This window comes from Hylobates moloch, unplaced genomic scaffold (assembly GCF_009828535.3).
Source record: "Hylobates moloch isolate HMO894 unplaced genomic scaffold, HMol_V3 SCAFFOLD_11, whole genome shotgun sequence".
Taxonomy (NCBI): Eukaryota; Metazoa; Chordata; class Mammalia; order Primates; family Hylobatidae; genus Hylobates; species Hylobates moloch.
In genome coordinates, this window is record NW_026652286.1 from 65,341,475 (window position 1) to 65,363,434 (window position 21,960).

At 41.4% G+C, this 21,960-nt stretch overlaps 1 protein-coding gene across 3 annotated transcripts in view; it reads left to right on the forward strand.

The window, feature by feature from the left end:
* Positions 1-21,960, forward strand: part of FAT3 (FAT atypical cadherin 3) — a 679,936-nt gene that overhangs the window by 571,551 nt on the left and 86,425 nt on the right. For all 3 annotated transcript variants that reach the window (XM_032167143.2, XM_032761586.2, XM_058446444.1), the window contains exons 10-13: positions 3,160-7,233; positions 10,838-11,034; positions 12,432-12,585; positions 15,943-16,176. In XM_032167143.2, the coding sequence (XP_032023034.1) occupies positions 3,160-7,233; positions 10,838-11,034; positions 12,432-12,585; positions 15,943-16,176 (4,659 nt within the window). The remainder of the gene's footprint in view (positions 1-3,159; positions 7,234-10,837; positions 11,035-12,431; positions 12,586-15,942; positions 16,177-21,960) is intronic.

The window sequence follows — 21,960 nt, forward strand, 5'->3', positions numbered from 1 at the left end:
ACATCTTTAATATAGAAAACCCAAACTTCCAGAAAACCATGGGAACAATTGCTATCTCAAAAAAAATGACCTTTGATTGTATGTAAGAAACTAGTGAGGATTACAATGTTCACAATAAATCTCAAATGGCCAGAGGGGCTCTTCACAGACAGACAGACAAACCCACACTGGTCCGCACTGGTCCTAGCGGAGCAAGTTTCTTCCCAGTTGAGGGTAGGAGACAGGCAGATCCCAGATGCTTCAGCACTTTGAAGCAAATGACAAATGGTTGTGTGAAGTATTATGTTTTATTTAACTTTTCTCACACACATCAGATAAGCAAGATTTCACTCTGTTTATTGGTGGGCTATAAATTTCCTGTCTCCTGCCTGTCCTCTAAAGTAACTACGGAAGCTTTTTATTTTGGCCTGAAGGACTGAGGCAGAATTTGAGTGCAGAGCTTCAGGTCTTATATCTAGTTTGAGTTCTGTGTTTGGTGTCAATGGAGAGTCTGAGGCAGGATTGTACAAGAGAGACTGGGACTGAGTTGAGTTCGGGTGGGGGCATGTGGATCCCAAGATGCATATGAATAGAGAGTTTAAAATTTTTTTTTAGATTTACCTCTCCTCTCAATCTTTCAACAAATATTAAGCAACTTCTTTGTAGCAGATGCTGTGTTGTGTACTAGATAAGGAATGATAAGAAAAGCACAGCGTCTATTCAATTGCTGAAAATCTACAAGAGGACATAGATTCCAAAAAACAAACAGAGGCCAATTTTTCAGGATTCAAGTGTAGCAGGAAAGAATAAGCAGGAAGTGGATTCCAAGAGAATGGGTCAGTGTGTCAAAGAGGGAAAGAGGAGGAGGGCCCGCTTTGGACCTGATGTATCAGCACACCATTCTGGAAGGGTGTCACAAGCAGATCAGTAGCCATGGGATAGCAGGGTTATGAATTTCTACTTGAGGCCAGGCACAGTGGCTCGTGCCTGTAATCCCAGCATTTTTGGAGTTGGCCCAAGGCAGGTGGATCACTTGAGGTGAGAAGTCTGAGACCAGCCTGACCAACATGGCAAAACCCCGTCTCTACAAACACAAAAATTAGCCAGGTGTAGTGGTGCCTGCCTGCAGTCCCAGCTACTCTGGAGGCTGAGGCAGGAGAATCACTTGTACCCAGGAGACAGAGGTTGCAGTGAGCCAAGATTGCACCACTACACTCCAGCCTGGATGACAGAGCGAGACTCCATCTCAAAAAAAAAAACAAAAAATTATATTTGAGGTAAGAAGCTGGCTCCTCGTCATCCCCACTGTAATATATCTTTCCGGGTATGAAGAAATCTACCAGGTGTGGAGTGAGGGAGGACTTACCTAGAAACTCTGCAGTGGGGCACCATAATCAGTGAACACCGAGATCCCTGGCTCCAGTGGCATTCATCAGTCAGGGTTGCATGTTGGTGCCACCACTGGAAGGTGACCATTGCTTAGGTGAAGTGATTTCCCCTTACAAAGTTCTGTGAATCACCTGTTGGATTTACACTCAATTCTATGACACTATTCATTGCAAGCTTGAAAGTTTACTCATAAGATCACCGAACTTTTTATTGTTGTCATCACAAAATGGCCATGTTTAGGTGGCAAAGTAATAAATCATGCTGATATCAAAGACAACATTGTTTACTATTCACATTTGGGGGGCTGGAATCAAAATGACCTCTTTATTAGATATACTTTGTCTTTTAAAATAAGCAAATATCTTCTTGAAATAAATGTTACATGAACATGACCATTTTGTGTTCGGACATGGAAAACTTTGTATAATTAGCATGTAAGAAGAAGTATGTAGACACATCTTATAACTGCCCTGAAAATCCTGGTCCCTATTTTAATTATTTTAACATTTAAATTATATGCCTATCATACTACAATACTCAAAAAGAAAGAAAAGTCCAGATAGAGTTGAATAACCGAGATCTTTAACTTTTGATTGGAAAGGATCTCAACACAGAAGTATAAGTGTTATTTGAGAAGTATGAGAAAGCCTGATAAGGGAAGCAAAAAGCAACTTGGTGAAGGATGCAATTCACACTACCCACCGCCTTTCAACTCTGTCACCACCTACCTTCTTTACATACTCCACATTGTGTGTTCCCCATTCTTTATTCCTCTGTTATTTCTCTCATTCTCAACAATCCCAGATTTTGAACCACGACACATTTCTGAAGCAAAGCTGTAAACTGCTACAGTGTCATGGCCACAGCCCTTCCTCTGCCAGCTATGTCAAAGTGGGGTGCCCAGGTTTCAGTTTCACAAGGATTATGTCTCAGGTTCTTGGTTGCAGTGCTGGTTCAGATTCTCAACAGTTTCTTGGTACACTAGAAACACCTCAAATGCTTGGTGAATAGAATGGTTACAGATTGAGCAGCTGCCCTATTAATTTTTATGTTTACTTTTATGTCCAGGTGTGTGCATGTCTGTGTTCAGAGGCATGAGAGAGGGGTAGAGCATGAGTGGAGAATAGAAGAGAAGTCAGGAAAATTCCTCACACTTACAAGGCAAATAATGACTTGCCAAGAATTATCCATGCCTGACTGAACAAACCCCTTCACCAAAGTAGTGTTTTGGATAAAGTCATTTTTGATAGGGTGAAATAATACCAATTCCATGTAGCGCAGTTTGCTTTTGGGATAATCTGAAAATAACTGACTACTTTATAATGCTCTGAAACTATTCCCACAAACCTCTTTCTTTAAACCTAGAACAGAAAATATGGCACTGCTACCTAAATCAGTGGCATTCATATGTGGGCTTCCCAATCTATCTGTCTTCTCACAAGGCTGGAAATAAGGAAGTTCTACACATTCTTAGCAGAAAGATCTCTCCTTCAGGCTCTCTTATTTCCCAACTTGAATGCACACAAGACTGTGTCATTGTCATTGTGTTTTTAACCTAGATCTAGAAGTTACTGATCTGAAATTTACCATAATACTGGGAAACTCATTTTGGTTGCTTTTCAGTACCCCTGAAAGAGAGGCCTCTCATTTTATTTCAGAATGACACAGATGAGTACTACAATTGCTTTCTACTTGCCACATTGCAGTAAGGTACCTATAGATAAAGAGTTAATCAAAAAGATTTCAGTGACCCACGTATAACTCATTTCACCATTGATTTCTGTATTTTAGGGAACACTGGGAACACGTTTAAGATTGAACCGGTCCTAGGCATCATCACCATTTGCAAAGAACCAGACATGACGACGATGGGTCAGTTTGTCCTATCCATCAAAGTCACAGATCAGGGATCCCCACCAATGTCTGCCACTGCAATTGTGCGCATTTCCGTCACCATGTCTGACAATTCTCACCCCAAGTTCATTCACAAAGACTACCAAGCAGAAGTAAATGAAAATGTTGACATTGGAACATCAGTCATTCTAATCTCTGCCATCAGTCAATCTACCCTCATTTATGAAGTCAAAGATGGAGACATTAATGGGATCTTTACCATAAATCCATATTCTGGAGTCATCACCACTCGGAAGGCCCTGGATTATGAGCGCACATCCTCTTATCAGCTCATCATTCAGGCCACCAATATGGCAGGAATGGCTTCCAATGCTACAGTCAATATTCAGATTGTTGATGAAAATGATAATGCCCCAGTTTTTCTCTTTTCTCAATACTCAGGCAGCCTAAGTGAGGCTGCCCCAATTAATAGCATTGTCAGGAGCTTGGATAACAGCCCACTGGTGATTCGAGCCACAGATGCTGACAGCAACCGGAATGCTCTGCTTGTGTATCAGATTGTGGAGTTGACAGCAAAAAAGTTTTTCACAGTGGACTCCAGTACAGGTGCAATCAGAACAATTGCCAACCTGGACCATGAAACCATCGCCCATTTCCATTTTCATGTGCATGTGAGAGACAGTGGTAGCCCCCAACTGACTGCAGAGAGTCCCGTTGAAGTCAACATTGAGGTGACAGATGTGAATGATAACCCACCTGTTTTTACTCAGGCTGTGTTTGAGACTATCTTACTTCTACCTACGTATGTCGGAGTGGAGGTTCTGAAAGTTAGTGCCACAGATCCTGACTCTGAGGTACCCCCTGAACTAACATACAGCCTAATGGAAGGCAGCTTGGATCATTTTTTAATTGACTCAAACAGTGGAGTACTTACCATAAAAAACAACAACCTCTCCAAGGATCACTACATGCTGATAGTTAAGGTGTCTGATGGAAAGTTCTACAGTACATCCATGGTCACCATCATGGTTAAAGAAGCCATGGACAGCGGCCTCCACTTTACACAAAGCTTCTATTCCACCTCAATCTCAGAGAACAACACTAACATAACCAAAGTTGCTATTGTCAGTGCAGTTGGAAACCGCCTTAATGAGCCCTTAAAATACAGTATCTTAAACCCAGGAAATAAGTTCAAGATAAAATCTACCTCAGGGGTCATTCAGACGACTGGAGTCCCCTTTGACCGTGAAGAACAAGAGTTATATGAGCTGGTGGTAGAAGCCAGCCGTGAGCTGGACCATCTGCGTGTGGCCAGAGTGGTGGTCAGGGTTAACATTGAAGACATAAATGACAATTCTCCAGTCTTTGTGGGCCTCCCATACTATGCTACTGTTCAAGTGGATGCAGAACCCGGGACTCTGATTTATCAGGTGACAGCCATTGACAAAGATAAAGGTCCAAATGGGGAAGTGACCTATGTCCTGCAGGATGACTATGGCCACTTTGAAATTAACCCTAATTCAGGGAATGTTATTTTAAAGGAAGCATTCAACTCTGACTTGTCCAACATTGAGTATGGAGTCACCATCCTAGCCAAGGATGGTGGAAAACCCTCTTTGTCTACATCTGTGGAGCTTCCCATCACTATTGTCAACAAAGCAATGCCTGTGTTTGATAAGCCCTTTTATACAGCATCTGTCAATGAAGACATCAGAATGAACACACCCATCCTAAGCATCAATGCCACCAGTCCAGAAGGCCAAGGCATCATCTATATCATTATCGATGGGGACCCTTTTAAACAGTTTAACATTGACTTTGACACTGGGGTCCTGAAAGTTGTTAGCCCTTTGGATTATGAAGTTACATCTGCTTACAAGCTGACAATAAGAGCCAGCGACGCCCTTACTGGTGCTAGGGCTGAAGTCACTGTTGACTTGCTAGTTAATGATGTAAATGACAACCCCCCTATTTTTGATCAGCCCACATACAATACAACACTATCAGAAGCATCTCTTATCGGGACACCTGTTTTACAAGTTGTCTCTATTGATGCAGACTCAGAAAACAATAAAATGGTACATTATCAGATTGTCCAGGATACCTACAATAGCACAGATTATTTTCACATAGATAGCTCAAGTGGCTTAATCCTGACAGCACGAATGCTGGACCATGAGTTAGTACAACATTGCACTTTGAAAGTCAGATCAACAGATAGTGGCTTCCCATCACTAAGCAGTGAGGTTCTGGTTCATATCTACATCTCTGATGTAAATGACAACTCTCCAGTTTTTAATCAGCTCATTTATGAGTCATATGTGAGTGAATTAGCCCCTCGGGGCCATTTTGTAACCTGTGTACAAGCCTCTGATGCAGACAGCTCTGATTTTGACCGGTTGGAATATAGCATTTTATCTGGGAATGACCGGACAAGCTTTCTGATGGACAGCAAGAGTGGAGTTATCACATTGTCCAACCACCGGAAGCAGCGGATGGAGCCTCTGTACAGTCTCAATGTGTCTGTCTCTGATGGGTTGTTCACCAGCACTGCACAGGTGCATATTAGGGTACTTGGGGCTAACTTGTACAGCCCTGCCTTTTCACAAAGCACATACGTAGCTGAGGTGAGAGAGAACGTGGCTGCAGGAACAAAGGTAATTCATGTTCGAGCCACAGATGGTGATCCAGGGACTTATGGGCAGATCAGCTATGCCATCATCAATGACTTTGCCAAGGATCGATTCCTCATAGACAGCAATGGGCAGGTCATCACCACAGAAAGGCTAGACCGGGAAAACCCTCTAGAAGGGGATGTTAGTATTTTTGTGAGGGCCCTTGATGGTGGAGGGAGAACAACTTTCTGCACTGTGAGAGTGATTGTTGTGGATGAAAATGACAATGCTCCCCAGTTCATGACAGTGGAATATAGAGCCAGTGTCAGGGCAGATGTTGGAAGGGGCCACTTGGTCACTCAAGTTCAAGCCATAGATCCCGATGATGGAGCAAATTCAAGGATTACTTATTCCCTCTATAGCGAGGCCTCTGTTTCAGTGGCTGACCTCCTGGAAATCGATCCTGACAATGGCTGGATGGTCACAAAGGGTAATTTTAACCAGCTGAAAAATACAGTGCTTTCATTCTTTGTCAAAGCAGTAGATGGGGGCATCCCAGTAAAGCACTCCCTCATTCCTGTCTATATCCACGTCTTGCCCCCTGAAACGTTCTTGCCATCATTCACCCAGTCTCAGTATTCCTTTACCATTGCAGAAGATACAGCCATTGGGAGTACAGTGGACACCCTGAGGATTTTGCCCAGTCAGAATGTCCGGTTCAGCACAGTTAATGGGGAACGGCCAGAAAATAACAAAGGGGGCGTATTCGTCATAGAACAGGAAACAGGCACTATTAAGCTTGACAAACGCCTTGACCATGAAACCAGCCCAGCTTTCCACTTTAAAGTAGCAGCCACTATACCCCTGGACAAAGTAGATATTGTGTTTACTGTGGATGTAGATATCAAGGTATTGGATTTGAATGACAACAAGCCAGTCTTTGAAACTTCAAGCTATGACACCATTATAATGGAAGGGATGCCTGTTGGCACCAAACTCACACAAGTGAGAGCTATTGATATGGACTGGGGAGCCAATGGACAAGTCACTTACTCCCTCCACTCGGATTCCCAGCCCGAAAAGGTAATGGAAGCATTCAATATTGACAGCAACACAGGCTGGATCAGTACCTTGAAGGACCTAGATCACGAGACAGACCCCACATTCACCTTCTCTGTGGTGGCCTCTGACCTTGGAGAGGCATTCTCTCTTTCCTCCACGGCCTTGGTCTCTGTCAGAGTGACAGATATAAATGACAATGCACCGGTCTTCGCGCAGGAAGTGTACCGAGGGAATGTGAAGGAGAGCGACCCACCGGGCGAGGTGGTAGCCGTCCTCAGCACCTGGGACAGAGACACGTCCGACGTTAATCGCCAAGTGAGCTACCATATTACGGGTGAGTAAACACCCCCAGTTCTCATTATGTGCACTGCTTTATAAAGAAAGATGGAAGATGGCGGGGGGAAGAGTAAGAGAGAAGGAAGATGGGATAAGGAGTCCAGTGTAATGAAGCCTCTCTGAAGCTGAGTAAAGGATCTCTGAGTAGACTGTGTTTTTTGCTTGTTAGCTGTTGATAACTCATCCTTAGTTTGGAGTTCACAGGTTTGCTGTAAATGTGTTACCCATATTGGTAACTAGTCTTTGTGTCACCTCTTCCTATTTAAAAAGGAGTCCAGCCAAATATCTCAGTTGAAGGAATGAAAATAACAACTTTTTGGTGGAGAGGTTCTGTTTTTAAGCATGTTCCTTTTTCCTACCTTTTGCAAAACTGAGCAAAACAAATAGCTTGATCACAGTAAGCTTCACATGCACACTTCCCTTGGCCATAGCAACACCTGTGCACACACATACACACATTAGATGGCATGGTTTGATCCTTCCCTGAGAAATCCTAAATTATAACTACAAATCAAGGTGTATTTCTTCTGACAACCAAAATTTTTTGGATTTCTTTTTTGTCTTTCAGAATAGCAAGTAACAGTTCAAGGGGAAAGCCAAGATAGGCAAAGTCAGTCATTAGGAAGGCACAGAAAATGTCACTGTTGCCCTGAGAGGCTAAGCATTTCATGTCAGAGTGGTTTCCTGGGGGACAGCTGACCTTTAACTGAAAGAGGAGAGGGTTGGCGGTGTGGGAAGGTTCTTCCTAAAAACTATTTGGGGGGTGGGTTAAAGCTAATATTTTGATGTTGTCACATTCAAAGGCAGAACATAAACAAAGTGCCAAAAGATTGTAAAGAATCATCAATACTTGTAGTCAGGTGGGTTCCCTTTAGAAAAACTACATCATTCAGAGTGAAAAATGAATTAATTAGAATGCCCTTAGGACATAGAATCTGCTAGAATATGTTAGTTGGAAAGTTAATTAATCACTGCAGAATAAGATCCACAGTAGAGCAAATGTGTCAATGCTTGGGATTGCCACACTTTTCAGCATGATTCTCTTCCTTTTTCTTTATAAGACTGTTCTCTTGGTGATGTTTTCCCCTTGAAACACATTATGATTTATCTGAGACCTCATTTTTTCATTAAAATATGTATTTCTGCAGTTAAAACGTGAAAGAGAAGAAAGAGGTGAGTGAAGCATCACTTTAATTCATTTGCATTTATTTTCAGAAAAAAAAAGCTTCTTAGGCATTCTGAAGGGTCCTTTTCTATTTGGAAAAACTGTAAAATACTCAGCCTTAATTATTTATAGATAACCTCTGAATTGTCAATGGATGATTTAAAGGGACTATCCCATCGACTTTACCAAAGTAATGAGTACAGAGTAGCTTAAAGCTACTGTTACTATTAGCAGTGCCAACCACCAGCTGATTTTAATTAGATTTAACTTCTGCTCTTGATGTAACACAATTTGGTGGTGCTGCCTCCGATTAACAAAGGACCATTAATCATTTTATATAACAAAAGAACAGTGTCGGCCTGCACTGAAAGCATTTAATAGAGAGGTTAAATTTGTGTGCACTGAAATAATATTCAACTAAAGCATAATTGAATCCTGGCCAGTGGTGGAGAAAAATGATATCCCAGGGAGGACCCTGAAGTTCCCTAGAGCAGGGTTGCTCAGCCACACCGCTATTGACATATGGGGCCAGATAATTCTTTGCTGAGGAAGGCTGTCCTGTGCACTGTGGGATGTGTGGCAGCATCCCTGGCCTCTACCCACTAAATGCCAGTAGCACATACCACCACCATCACTTCCCTCCCACCAATGTGACAAGCAAAAATGTCTCCAGACATTGACAAATATCCCCACAGAGGGGAAGGGCACAGTTATCCCCAGTTGAGAACCACTGCCCCAGAGGAATATGCAGCTCTCACCTTTTCTGCACTGTCTGGCTGATTTGGTTTCATTGTATTCCACTGTGGCTTGCCCCCACTCCCAGTGCTGAGGCCCTCAGACTGAGCAGCCCCTTGCCTTATAAGCAAGAATGCAGTCTGGCACTCAGAATCCCACCCCTCCCCACTCAGTCTCTTCAGTAGGACCCTGATATTTGCCCTCTGCTTTTTAAAGATTCATTGTAAGTGGGAGATATGGCTCCACGTTTTCAATGAAGTAGGAGTTGGCATGCAGTATACTTTCCTTACTTGTTTATTTTCAGTCTTTCCCTCCAGAATGTGATCTCTGCCGAGACAGCAGATATTTTTGCTGGTTTTGTCCACTGATGTAGCCCTGCTGCCTAGAACAATGCCTGGCCCGGGGTATATGATAAATACTTGATTGCCCAAATAAATGAAATAGTGATCATCAAACCTGACTCTTGACTTACTGCCAGTGGTCTTGCCCAGTGTTTCTCGGTGTCTGAAATGATATTTTTCCCCTCTTACGGATTACGTCAAGGTGATGGTCTTCTTCCTTCCTCCTCCTATCTTGTTCCCCAAGCTGCTTTGGCCCCCATGTAGCTTAATGATGTGGAAAAGTCATATTGCTGGGACCACTGTCAGTGCTTCAGCATCTTAGAAAGCTGTTCCACTTCATCTGTTTTCTTTTCTTCCATGTTCCCCAGCTTCACTCTGATACATTTGGTCTAATTGCAATGCTTATCTTTGAACTGCTTTTTAAATGACCCCTCGTTAGGGCTATTTAACACTAATGGGCCTTCCTCCGTCGTGAAAACTTTTCTCCCCCAAACTCCAGTTCTTATGAGAAGAGCGCAGCTGTATGATAAAGCCTTTATTAAAAGATTCCTTAATAGAACTAACTGCCTTTCCTTGACTGCATAATCAACGGCTAATGAAATTGTCTTGGTAACAAGAGCTAGAGTGTATTACATCCTCTCTTGAGACTAAGTGGAAAAACAATTGTGTCAGCCTGAGAAGACGATTGATTGTTCACAGTTTGAATTTGATTGTTCTTAAGGGGAACTAAACAAGAGATCATCTCCAGCTTCTCTAAGTGTATTTTATTATCTTGGAAAGTTACTGTTTTGCTTTCCACAGAAGCCAAGCATATAAGTATCATGCTTTGTTGCCCAAGAATCAAAGGGAGTCTCAGTATCTTTGCAGTATCCTAAATGATACAGTTTGAGGAGTACCTGGATGACTCCACATGCACCTCTCAAGGCAGATGTAGAAGTGCTCAGTATTGACCACCTACATCTGAAATCTACAACATAATGATACTGAATTGTTATGTAAACATCATAAATAGTAAATAATGATTCAATGTGAATTTTAAAATGCAAATATTGCTATTGTTTATAGGAAATAAATCTAAATATAAATGAAATTGAATCAGTAATTTCTCTTGGGCTAAATGGTTCTACCCCTTACTAGGTTGCCCCAGTTAGTGGCACTAATTGGCAGAGCTGCTCATGAGCTGCGAGTTATCATTTTGGAGTCAGTTTGTAACCAGCCTCTTAACACACTGCTGTTAACTCATAAAAGAGAACAATGTTCCATTTCAGTCTCAATAAACACTTCCCTCATTCTTAAAAAAAAAAAAAAAAAAGACATTTCATTGCACATCTTCAAAAGCTCTTTTGTTTTTTTAACTGCAGGAGGAAACCCTCGAGGAAGGTTTGCTCTGGGCCTGGTGCAAAGTGAGTGGAAGGTCTATGTGAAGAGGCCTCTAGACAGAGAAGAACAGGACATTTACTTTCTCAATATCACTGCCACTGACGGGCTTTTTGTCACACAGGCCATGGTGGAAGTGAGCGTCAGTGATGTGAATGACAATAGCCCAGTGTGTGATCAGGTGAGATTTGGGGATAGGGCTCTGCTTTTACTCTGCTTCTCCAAAATTCAATCAAAACCCATTTCAAGTCTTTGCTATTATGAATAGTGCCGCAATAAACATACGTATGCATGTGTCTTTATAGCAGCATGATTTATAATCCTTTGGGTATATACCCAGTAATGGGATTGCCGGGTCAAATGGTATTTCTAGTTCAATATCCCTGTTCTCATTCATAGGTGGGAATTGAACAATGAGAACACATGGACACAGGAAGGGGAACATCACACACGAGGGCCTGTTGTGGGGGTGGGGGGAGGGGGGAGGGATAGCATTAGGAGATATACATAATATTAAATGACGAGTTGATGGGTGCAGCACACCAACATGGCACATATGTAACTAACCTGCACATTGTGCACATGTACCCTAAAACTTAAAGTATAATAAAAACTTACCAAGCACAAAAAAAAAAAAAAAAAAAAACCATTTCACTTTTCTTCTTAAGGCCAGGCAAACTTCTGCTCTTATCTGCAATTGGGTATAAGAGGATAGGAGGTGAAGTTTAGGAAGAAATACTGAAAACATGAAAAGAGTATAGGTAGCAAGATCAGATACCTAATTTTGTACCCTGCCCCCACCAAAATAAAACAAAAAAAAACCAATGTCTTAAATAATTTTTTGAGAAATTCATAAAGGACTTTAGGGCTTATTCTGTTTAAATCACTGATATCATAAAAGAGAAATGGACCACTCTACAGGATGTTAACTTGTTTATATAAGTTTACACATTTGGTTAGTGGCAATGTTGGTGCTGAACACTGGTCTCCAGGCTCCTTATGCAGTGGCCTTTCTACTACTATATAAAATATAATGCCAATGCAAGGTACAAGTACTAGATTTTATTTTCTCTCATGCTGAAATTAAATCATTATTATTCTTTTCTATCATGTGGAACAAGAGATAATATTGGTGTCCTATAGACACCAATAAATTTAATCTGTTATACTAATGCCAAATGCTGGTAGTGGCTCTTTAAAGAGTTGAAGAGAATTCCTAGGACTCATTGGGGCTCAAGAGAAAAACAGACAACCATGGTCAATGTGTGGTGTGTGTTATGGTTCCACAAGAGTGGGGATGTTCTTCTGTTTTCTTTGCCATGGTACTCTTGGTACCTAGAATGGTACACATAGTGGATGCTCAATAAATATTTGTTAAATGAATAAGCATGGGAGTGGTAGAGCAGCAGATATACCATGTTTCATAATGTATTGGAATATGTTTCTGTAGTGAAGGAAAAAAATAACAAAAGCTAAATTATATAAATGAATTTTTAAAGAAATCCTATATAATGCTAAATATGGCAATTGCCCCCACAAATGCTAATGATTTTATTACCTTTCTTCACCTTTGTCTAGGTTGCATATACAGCATTACTTCCTGAAGACATTCCATCAAATGAAATCATCCTGAAAGTCAGTGCAAAGGATGCTGATATTGGATCCAATGGAGATATACGATACTCACTCTATGGATCTGGAAACAGTGAATTTTTTCTAGATCCAGAAAGTGGTAAGCTGAAATTTATTCTTGGGGTAAATGTCATTGTTAATCCATGAGAGAAGTTAAACTTATGTGGTCTCATCAATAGGAAGTAGTTAGTGTATATTTGCTCTTATAGGGATGGAGGGAAAATTTCCCTTCCATCCTTTCTGAATGTTTGCTGAAATGAACTGACCACAGACAGATTAATAGGAGAAAAGGCATATAGATTTACTTATGTGAACGTGGGTACCAGAGCCCCAAAAATAAGAGACTCACAGAAAGGCCAGATGGTTAAGGCTGTTGCTAGGGGAGAGGGAAGTTGGGGGACTGTAAGCAATTTTAGAGGAGTAGTCAATGATTTTTAGGGGAAATGAATAATCTGGAGGGCATCCATTATTTTGTAAATAATTCTCCTAGGAAACTCAATGGAATTGGAAAATGTAGGGAGGTGAGGGATTGAACTGACTGTGAACAAAGGTTATCTAGTTATGCAGATGAAGTCTCCCAGTTAATCTCTAGGAGCTGCCCTCAGAAGAAGAGATGAAAAATCTGTTTGGACATAGTGATGACTTTTAGTCTCTTTTCTCTTCTCTGGTGGTGAATCTTTCCCAGTTATTTGATGAGATTTCTATGGAGGGGGATCTTAAGACAAATGCATTTCTTTTGGAAAGAAGTTTTCATAGTCAGATGAGGAAATTTCAAAGAGAGTCTTCACCTGCACTGGAGAGAGATGAGGGAAATAAGAGAAAGTTTGAAAGTTCTTGGTTCTAAGGCAGCTCTAAGGCCTTCCAAATTTTTTTAAATTCAAAGTGCTCAGCATGTCAAAGCACCATACTTTGGGGTATCACTCTCTGTACCCCAAGAATATGACGCTCTGTATCTTGGGCTCTAAGAAATCGTAGGAACATATCCAAATATGGGTGCTCTGGACCACAGAAACTTTTTATTTCCTTTGTAAAACTTGCCCAGACTTTACCTACATTTATTAGCATCAAGTAAGCAGACATCTCTGTTTGCTTCTCTTGTTTCTCATATCTGTAAGTTTTAAGGTATATGCTCGTAACAGGTATAAATGAAGTTATATCACAAATGCAGGTTGCCATGAAAACCAGACAGCAATTTATAGGAAGGAGAATTTTTCTCACTTTGAAATGTCTTTAGGGTCCCTTTCTGGTTCTTATTAACACAGTTGTCTAGTTTTTATTAACCTTTCTTGCCTAGTTTCTCCAAACCTATGAGCCCTCAGATTTGCTTGGTTGTATATTCAGGTGAAATTTACAAGGTGCAAGGTTATGTAAGCTAAAGGCAGATGCCTGCATTGAAGGCCAGAGCTAATGGAAAAGCCTTTTTATGGTGGCAAATTATTTTAGTTTTGTAGATTAGATGACCCATCCAATGACATTTTAAATTTAAGCGTAAAGATTGGCTGGCTTGCATATTTTCAGTGTTGTGTTGTTTCTAGTGAACAATAACTGACTACTGAGTCTCCAAAAAGGTAGTGGCTCCTCCCTGCCCCACTCCCATAAGAGGCTGCATCCTACAAGGAAGCACTGACTTAGCTACATGGGAATATACTACTCAGCTATATGGGCCTGGTGATTATTTATTCAATAGGTAACATTTATTGAGTAGCTAGTAGACATAAAAGTACTTTATGGGATATTTGTGTAGACTCCAAGATAAACAAAATAAATCATGCCCAAGGGATACTGTAATCCAGTAGGGAAGACAGGCAAGTAAACCAATAATAATAATCATGAAAGGCACAATGAAATGAGTGTTCAGGAATAACATAAGGGGAGCTATATCTGGGCACAGGTGAAGATGTAACTAATATTCTGATAAGAGGAAAAAGGAAACTGCTTAAAGGAAGAACTAGCATTTGAACTGAGCCAGGATTCTCAGTGGCTTAAAGAGGACACTGCAAGTTATAGGAACAGCATAAGCAGAGAGCATAGCGCATCCAGGTAATGTCATATACAAAAGTGGAGGGAAAACTACTTTAGGCCAGATTATGGAGTGTCTTGAATGTCCCAATGAAAAGCCCTGGATGCTTTTTGAGTAGGAGAGGGAAATGATCCAACCTGTATCTGAGAACTGGCTGGCCGTAGCCGGGAAGCTAAAAGATGAACTGCCTTAATAAATATAGGTAGCTTCGGTCAGCATGGTGGCTCATACCTGTAATCCCAGCACTTTGGGAGGCCGAGATGGGTGGATCACGAGGTCAGGAGATTAAGACCATCCTGGCTAACACAGTGAAACCCCGTCTCCACTAAAAATACAACAAAATTAGCCGGGCATGATGGCGGGCACCTGTAGTCGCAGCTACTTGGAAGGCTGAGGCAGGAGAATGGCGTGAACCCAGGAGGCGGAGCTTGCAGTAAGCCAAGATGGCGCCACTGCACTCCAGCCTGGGTGACAGAGCAAGACTCAGTCTCTAAATAAATAAATAAATATATATATAAATATATATATATAAATATATATAAATAAATAAAATAAATCTAGGTAGCTTCATCCAAATAATATCTACTAATTTTATTTAAGAGTGATAATATTTCATGAGTCATACTTTCCACCAAATAACATTTATTCAGGTTTGTCACTGTGCTTGTTGTCATTATCTTATGAAACTTAAACAACAAAGATATCTGCACAAAAGCTGGTATCCAGCACCAATGCAACTATTCCAGTGGTTAAAATACAGACATAACATTACTCCATGCGGGATGCTAAGGAGCTGCTTTTCCATGCTCCTCAAGTTTTCTCCCACTTGACTCCTCCCCAGGCAATGTCAGGCCCTTCCACAATCCAGCAAGTTAAGGGTTAACCCTTGCACAATAGGTGTCCTTCAAGACCCTGCTCCCCTAAGGCCAGCTTCTGTTTTCATTACCTGTTTTCCTGTAAATTATTGAGTAAAAAGTTGAGTATCTGGAGGCAAAGAGACTGCCCTTCTGGGTCTCTGGGTTGTTGACAATATTGACCATCAGAGAACTAGATATACCAGTCCATTCTCTGTGTGTTTTCTGGACATATAGCAGAAATCCAGAGACTGATCTCCAGAGTAGATCTTGAGAGGTTTAAAGAGGTTTGAGGCTTCTCCATGTAGCCAAAAGAAAGAACCCCTTATACCAGAGGTTTCAAAAAGGGATTAATTAATTTGAAGGTCACACAGCTGTTTTGTTTTTGCATCTAGACTCCCATACATTTTTCCCTGACACATAAACTGTTGAATTTGCTACATTTTTAAAGTATGGGACACTTGGGCCAAATGACATTAGTCCTTCCTATGTTGAGAATTGTTTATATAATTGATCCTCTGCTCTCCAAAGAAAGACAGTTTTTAAAAACTCAGACCAATCGTGCTGCCATTTATTTTCACAGGCGAGTTAAAAACCTTGGCTCTGTTGGACCGGGAGAGGATCCCCATGTACAGCCTGATGGCCAAGGCCACTGATGGGGGTGGCAGGTTCTGCCAGTCCAACATCCACCTAATCCTGGAGGACGTGAATGACAACCCCCCTGTGTTTTCTTCTGACCACTACAATGCCTGCGTCCATGAGAACACAGCCACCAAGGCTCTGTTGACCAGAGTTCAAGCCGTGGACCCCGACATTGGTAAGTCAATTGCAGGCATCTCCTTGTCACACAGTGGACACTTTGTCTTCAGGTGCTGCCATTCCTTTAGTTTTATGAGAACCTTCATCAACCCCCTTGGTTCTTTACCAGGAGAACATGTACATTAAACCCCATTTCAACTATTCAGCTAATACACTTCATATGCATGAGAAAAGTCTGCAAGTTGGCCCTCCTCTTTCTCGAGTTTGAAGAAGAGATACTAAGAAGTCTTTTACCTTTTAGCAAAGGAGTTTGGGTTGCTTTGTCTGGGGTTTGTTTTGTTGTTTTTAGATTTTGACCTTTTGAATAAAAATGATAGATTTCCTCATTGTCTTTTCCTCCTAAACATAGTCAAAAGGCTATGTTGTAAAGCAGGGAGAATTTGATTTGTTTCCATTTCTGTGAAGAACTGGGTCACATGCTTTAGCTGAACTATGACAATCTCAATTTAATATAGTGCCCCGTAGTGCAAAGACTAATTACTAAATGTGCTGCCAGTCCAACGTGGATTTTTTAAACTGCCATTTTTACAAAGCATTTTTGTCACATATAAACTGACATTGTTCGGCAGAGTGGGGGTGGGGGAGATAAGGAATTAGAATTGAAAGTTGCTAATAAAGTTTATGTTCAAATCCACTTTACATAATGAGATGGTGAGTTAGAAAAGACTGGAGTTAATTGCTAGGTAGACCTTCTGAGAATGCGTAAGTTATTGAGGTGACTGCATGATGGAATATAAATACAAAAGGGCATATAGACAGCCTCTCGGTTGTGCATTTTAAGAGCTGTAAATCAGAGTACTAGGAAATGATGAGGTGTGTCTGCTATGCTAAACAGGCCTTTATATAATTCAGTGTCATATTGCTTAATTCTGAATTGAAAGAAAAATTATTGGACTAACAGAAAAGTAAATACATGATAATTAGTTGAAAGCAAAAGTAGAGCCCAGGGTCTCTGCATATTTTCCCTTAGAGAAATTAGTGGCTACAATTTGAATTATTGCTCTTACCTCATTAGCATAATTTTCAAGGCTGAGAGCCAACCCTTTAAAAGTCTACATATTAAAGAGCTTTGTGAAAAATGGCAAACAAGAACGACCTCTTATTGATATATATTTATGTAATACCTACAAATAGTCTCTTTTTAAAAGGAGGATTAGAAAACATTCTCTGGACTCTTATTAGCAGAAGACTTTGGGGGAAGAGAACAGAATTAATGGAAATGAATCACTTAATCATTTTAAATTTGATTTTGAGAATGTATAATTAGGCCATAGATGAAATTTTAAAAGCCGAAAGGTTGGAATTTTTCTCCGCACTCCATGAAGGAATTGAGTGCACCCAGGCTACTAGACTGGACATGGACGTCTGATAAGTACACATGGTGTTTTTTGAAACATGCGGGGGTGGAGTGGGGTGTTACTGACTCACAGACGGTGTGCTTGGAGCTGTTTTGCGAGTTGTGGAGAACATGCTATGTCCTCCTTTCACTTCTTTTGAGTCAGATGGCCAGGTTGGGAGTTGGGGAGGAAGGAATGTCTAGATTCTGGGCATTTAACAGGGCAGAGATGATAAAGACTTTAAGGAACCAAAACTGGAATGAGGATCTTACCAGTACCTTGATCTACTCATTTTTTGATAATGAGTAACAGCTTATATTCAAAGCTTCAAATAGAGACAGAGATTATAGGGGTACTGCTGGCCTCTGTGTATAGTATAGTCACCAGGCCATTGCATCAGCCACAGGAAAACTGTGGCATAAGATACCAGATTTTAGTTCATTTTCTCAGTTTTTGTAGATTTCTTTTAGCTTTAAAATGAAAAAGAACTAAGACAGCTGAGGAAGAACAAATGAATATTTCTAACAACACAGACTGAGCACCTACTGTGCCTTAGCCAGCATACTGACGAAGTAGTTGTGAAGGCCTTGGTCAGAGTAGACAGGAGATTCCAGTTGCAGCAACTTCAGTCTGAGCTGCAATCAAATGAATGCTGACCTTCTTCAGAATCTCTGGGTATCAATGATTGGTACACTAATTTTCATTAGTGGCCTGATCAGAACACTTACTGCCTCAGAAGTGACCATTTCTCCATTTCCTAAGAGATTACAAACCAGTGTGAGCTGTGCACTGAGATTACCAGGTTGTTGAGGGTGGAATTTATCTTGGAGCCAAACTGAACCTCTGTCTGGAAGCTGAGTTTGCACATGAATGGCCGGCCATTGCACACAAATCTAGCTTTCTAGTTTGGCCTCTATAGTGTTCAAAAGAGAGGCCGAGGTGGGTGGATCATGAGGTCAGGAGTTCGAGACCAGCCTGGCCAATATGGTGAAACCCCATCTCTACTAAAGTTACAAAAATTAGCCAGGCATGGTGGTACATGCCTGTAGTCCCAGCTACTCGGGAAGCTGAGGCAGAAGAATTGCTTGAACCTGGGAGGCAGAGGTTGCAGTGAGCCAATATTGGGCCAGTGCACTCTAGCCTGAGCAACAGAGCAAGACTCCATCTCAAAAAAAAAAAAAAAAGAAAGAAACAAGGAAAGAAAAAAAAAACCTATAATAGCTGTTAATATTTAAAAGTCAGAATTTTATTAGAAATTTAGATTTCCAGCATTTTATAAAAACAATAGCACTCAGAAGGCCCAGCAATTCCAGGTGCATAGGTCCCACATGGCAGGAGATAAAGAGCAGCTGCATCCTTGGCACTGGCCACAGCACTAACCTTGCCTCCTGCTAGCCACTTTACTTGCTTATTGATATGGTTTGGCTGTGACCCCACCCAAATCATATCTTGAATTCTGTTTTCTATAATCCCCATGTGTCGTGGGAGAGACCACGTGGGAGGTAATTTAATCATGGGAGAGGTTATCCTCATGCTGTTCTCATGATAGTGAGTGAGTTCTCATGAGACCTGATGGTTTTATGAGGGGCTTTTCCCCCTTTTGTTTGGCACTTCCCCTTTCTGCCGTCATGTGAAAAAGGATGTATTTGCTTCACTTTGACCTTCTGCTATGATTGTAAGTTTCCTGAGGCCTCTCCAGCCATGCAGAACTGTGAGTCAATTAAACCTTTTCCCTTTATAAATTACCCAGTCTCAGGTATATCTTTATTAGCAGCATGAGAACGGACTAAGACACTTGTGTTACCTCCTGACCTCATTTGCAGATCCTTCTGTAGTATCACAAGGAAAGGTCTGATTTCTAAGCTTTTTATTTTGAAATAATTACAGGGTCACAGGAAGTTGCAAAATAATATATAGGGAAGTCAAGTGCCCCTTCACTCAGCCCTTCTCCCACTGGTAACATCTTGCTTAACTATAGTATACCATCAGAGGTATATTGAGGAAATTGACCTTGGTACAATCCACAGAGTTTATTCAAATTTCAGGATGTTTGTGTGTATATATTTCTATGCAATGTTATCACCTGTGCAGCTTCATTTAAACACCACATTCATACATCACATGCCTCCCACTTGCTGCCCCTTTGGAGCCACACCCACCTACTCCCTGCACCTCCTTCCCAATCCCTAACCCCTGACAACCACTGACTTCCATATCTATAATTCTCTTATTTCAAAAATGCTATTTAAATTCAATTATATTGTTTGTAACCTTTTGAGATTGGTCTTATTTTTTCACTCAGCATAATTCTCTTAAGATTCATCCAGGTTGTCTAATTGGTTTTTGATCCTACTGAAGATCATTGGCTTCATTTGTGTAAATGACAGGCATATTTGTTTCATGAAACTTCTTTGGTTAAGCACATTGCTTTACCAGAAGTTGTAAATTATTCCACTAGTGCTATGATCTGAAATTTGTGTCCCTCTAAAATTCATACATTGGAACCTAATTCCCAATATGTCCATATTAAGAGATGCATCCTTTGGGAGGTGATTAAGTCCTGAGGGCTCTTCAGTGCCCTTATAAAAGAGGCTTGAGGGAGCCTGTTTTTCTATTCTGTCATGCAAGAACACCTAGTGTCTGGTGGAGGCCCATTTCAAATAGAATGTGCCCCCACCAACACCAAATCTGCTGGTGCCTTGATCTTGGACTTCCCAGCCTCCAGAACTATGAGCAATAAATTTCTATTGTTTACAAATTACCAAGTCTCAGGTATTTTTTATAGCCCAAACAGATTAAGACAGCCAGCAATTGACTACAAAATATACCATTCATTATGAATTGCAGAGAAAAGACAAGGATATAATCTGAAATCTGACTCTGTGACTTGCTAAACTTTCATATTCTGATTTAAGAAATTTAAAATATATTATTGCTTTTAGCCAAGCAACTCTTTTTCTATGAATCACTTATAATGAGCTAACATTAATGTTAGAGTCATTGCCTGGGTCAGGAATAAAATAAAAACAGAAGAGGACAAGATAATTTTACACCCATTTTATGAGTTCTAAGAAATGCCATGGCAACTCCCATAAACTGGGGACATGACTTCATGACCCAACATTTACAAAAAAGAGAAGTTAAAGGGTGAATAGTAGTAAAATGAATAGTTGTTAAAGGGAACACACATACCATTAATAACACATGGACACAGGGAGGAGAACATTACACACTGGGGCCTGTTGGAGTGTGGGGGACAAGGGGAGGCAGAACATTAGGACAAATACCTAATGCATGTGGGGCTTAAAACCTAGATGATGGGTTGATAGGTGCAGCAAACCACCATAGCACAAATATACCTGTGTAACAAACCTACACATTCTGCACATGTATCCCAGAACTTAAAGTAAAATTTTAAAAAAGCAAATTTCCCAGAATGAATAGGATTTCCACAGTCAGGGGTAGGAATGCATTCAGGAAGACAGGAGCCAGGAAGTTGGGAAAGTGTGGACCCAACTAAATAGTTGAGAGAAGATCATGTAGTCCAGGAGGGAGGAGAGATTAATGAGATAGAAAAAGTAGACTGGGCCTGACCGTGGTTGTTTGTGAAGGCCACTTAATTAAACAGATGGAAATGAACCATTGAGTACATTTGAGAAAAGAAATAATGAACTTGGAGTTTGGGGGATGCTAATCTGATAGGAGCCTCTGAAATGAATTGGAACAAGGAAAACCAGGGACTCGGAAAGCTCCTAGGAGTGTATTAAGAAAGACAATAAGGGCCAAAATGAGAGTGGTGGCTTTGACATTTAAAAATAAGGAGTTGACAGAGGGTGGAGCCAAGATGGCCAAATAGGAACAGCTCCGGTCTCCAGCTCCCAGCCCCAGCAACACAGAAGACGGGTGATTTCTGCATTTCTGCTTGAGGTACCGGTTTCATCTCACTAGGGAGTGCCTAACAGTGGGTGCAGGACAGTCGGTGAAGCGCACTGTGCACGAGCTGAAGCAGGGCGAGGCATTGCCTCCCTCGGGAAGCACAAGGGGTCAGGGAGTTCCCTTTCCTAGTCAAAGAAAGGGGAAACAGACGGCACCTGGAATATCGGGTCAGTCCCATCCTAATACTGCGCTTTTCCAACGGGCCTGGAAAACGGCACACTAGGAGATTGTGTCCTGCACCTGGTTCAGAGGGTCCTATGCCCACGGAGTCTCGCTGATTGCTAGCACAGCAGTCTGAGATCAAGCTGCAAGGCAGCAGCGAGGCTGGGGGAGGGGCGCCCGCCATTGCCCAGGCTTGCTTAGGTAAACAAAGCAGCCAGGAAGCTCGAACTGGGTGGAGCCCACCACAGCTCAAGGAGGCCTGCTTGCCTCTGTAGGCTCCACCTCTGGGGGCAGGGCACAGACAAACAAAAACTCAGCAAGAACCTCCACAGACTTAAATGTCCCTG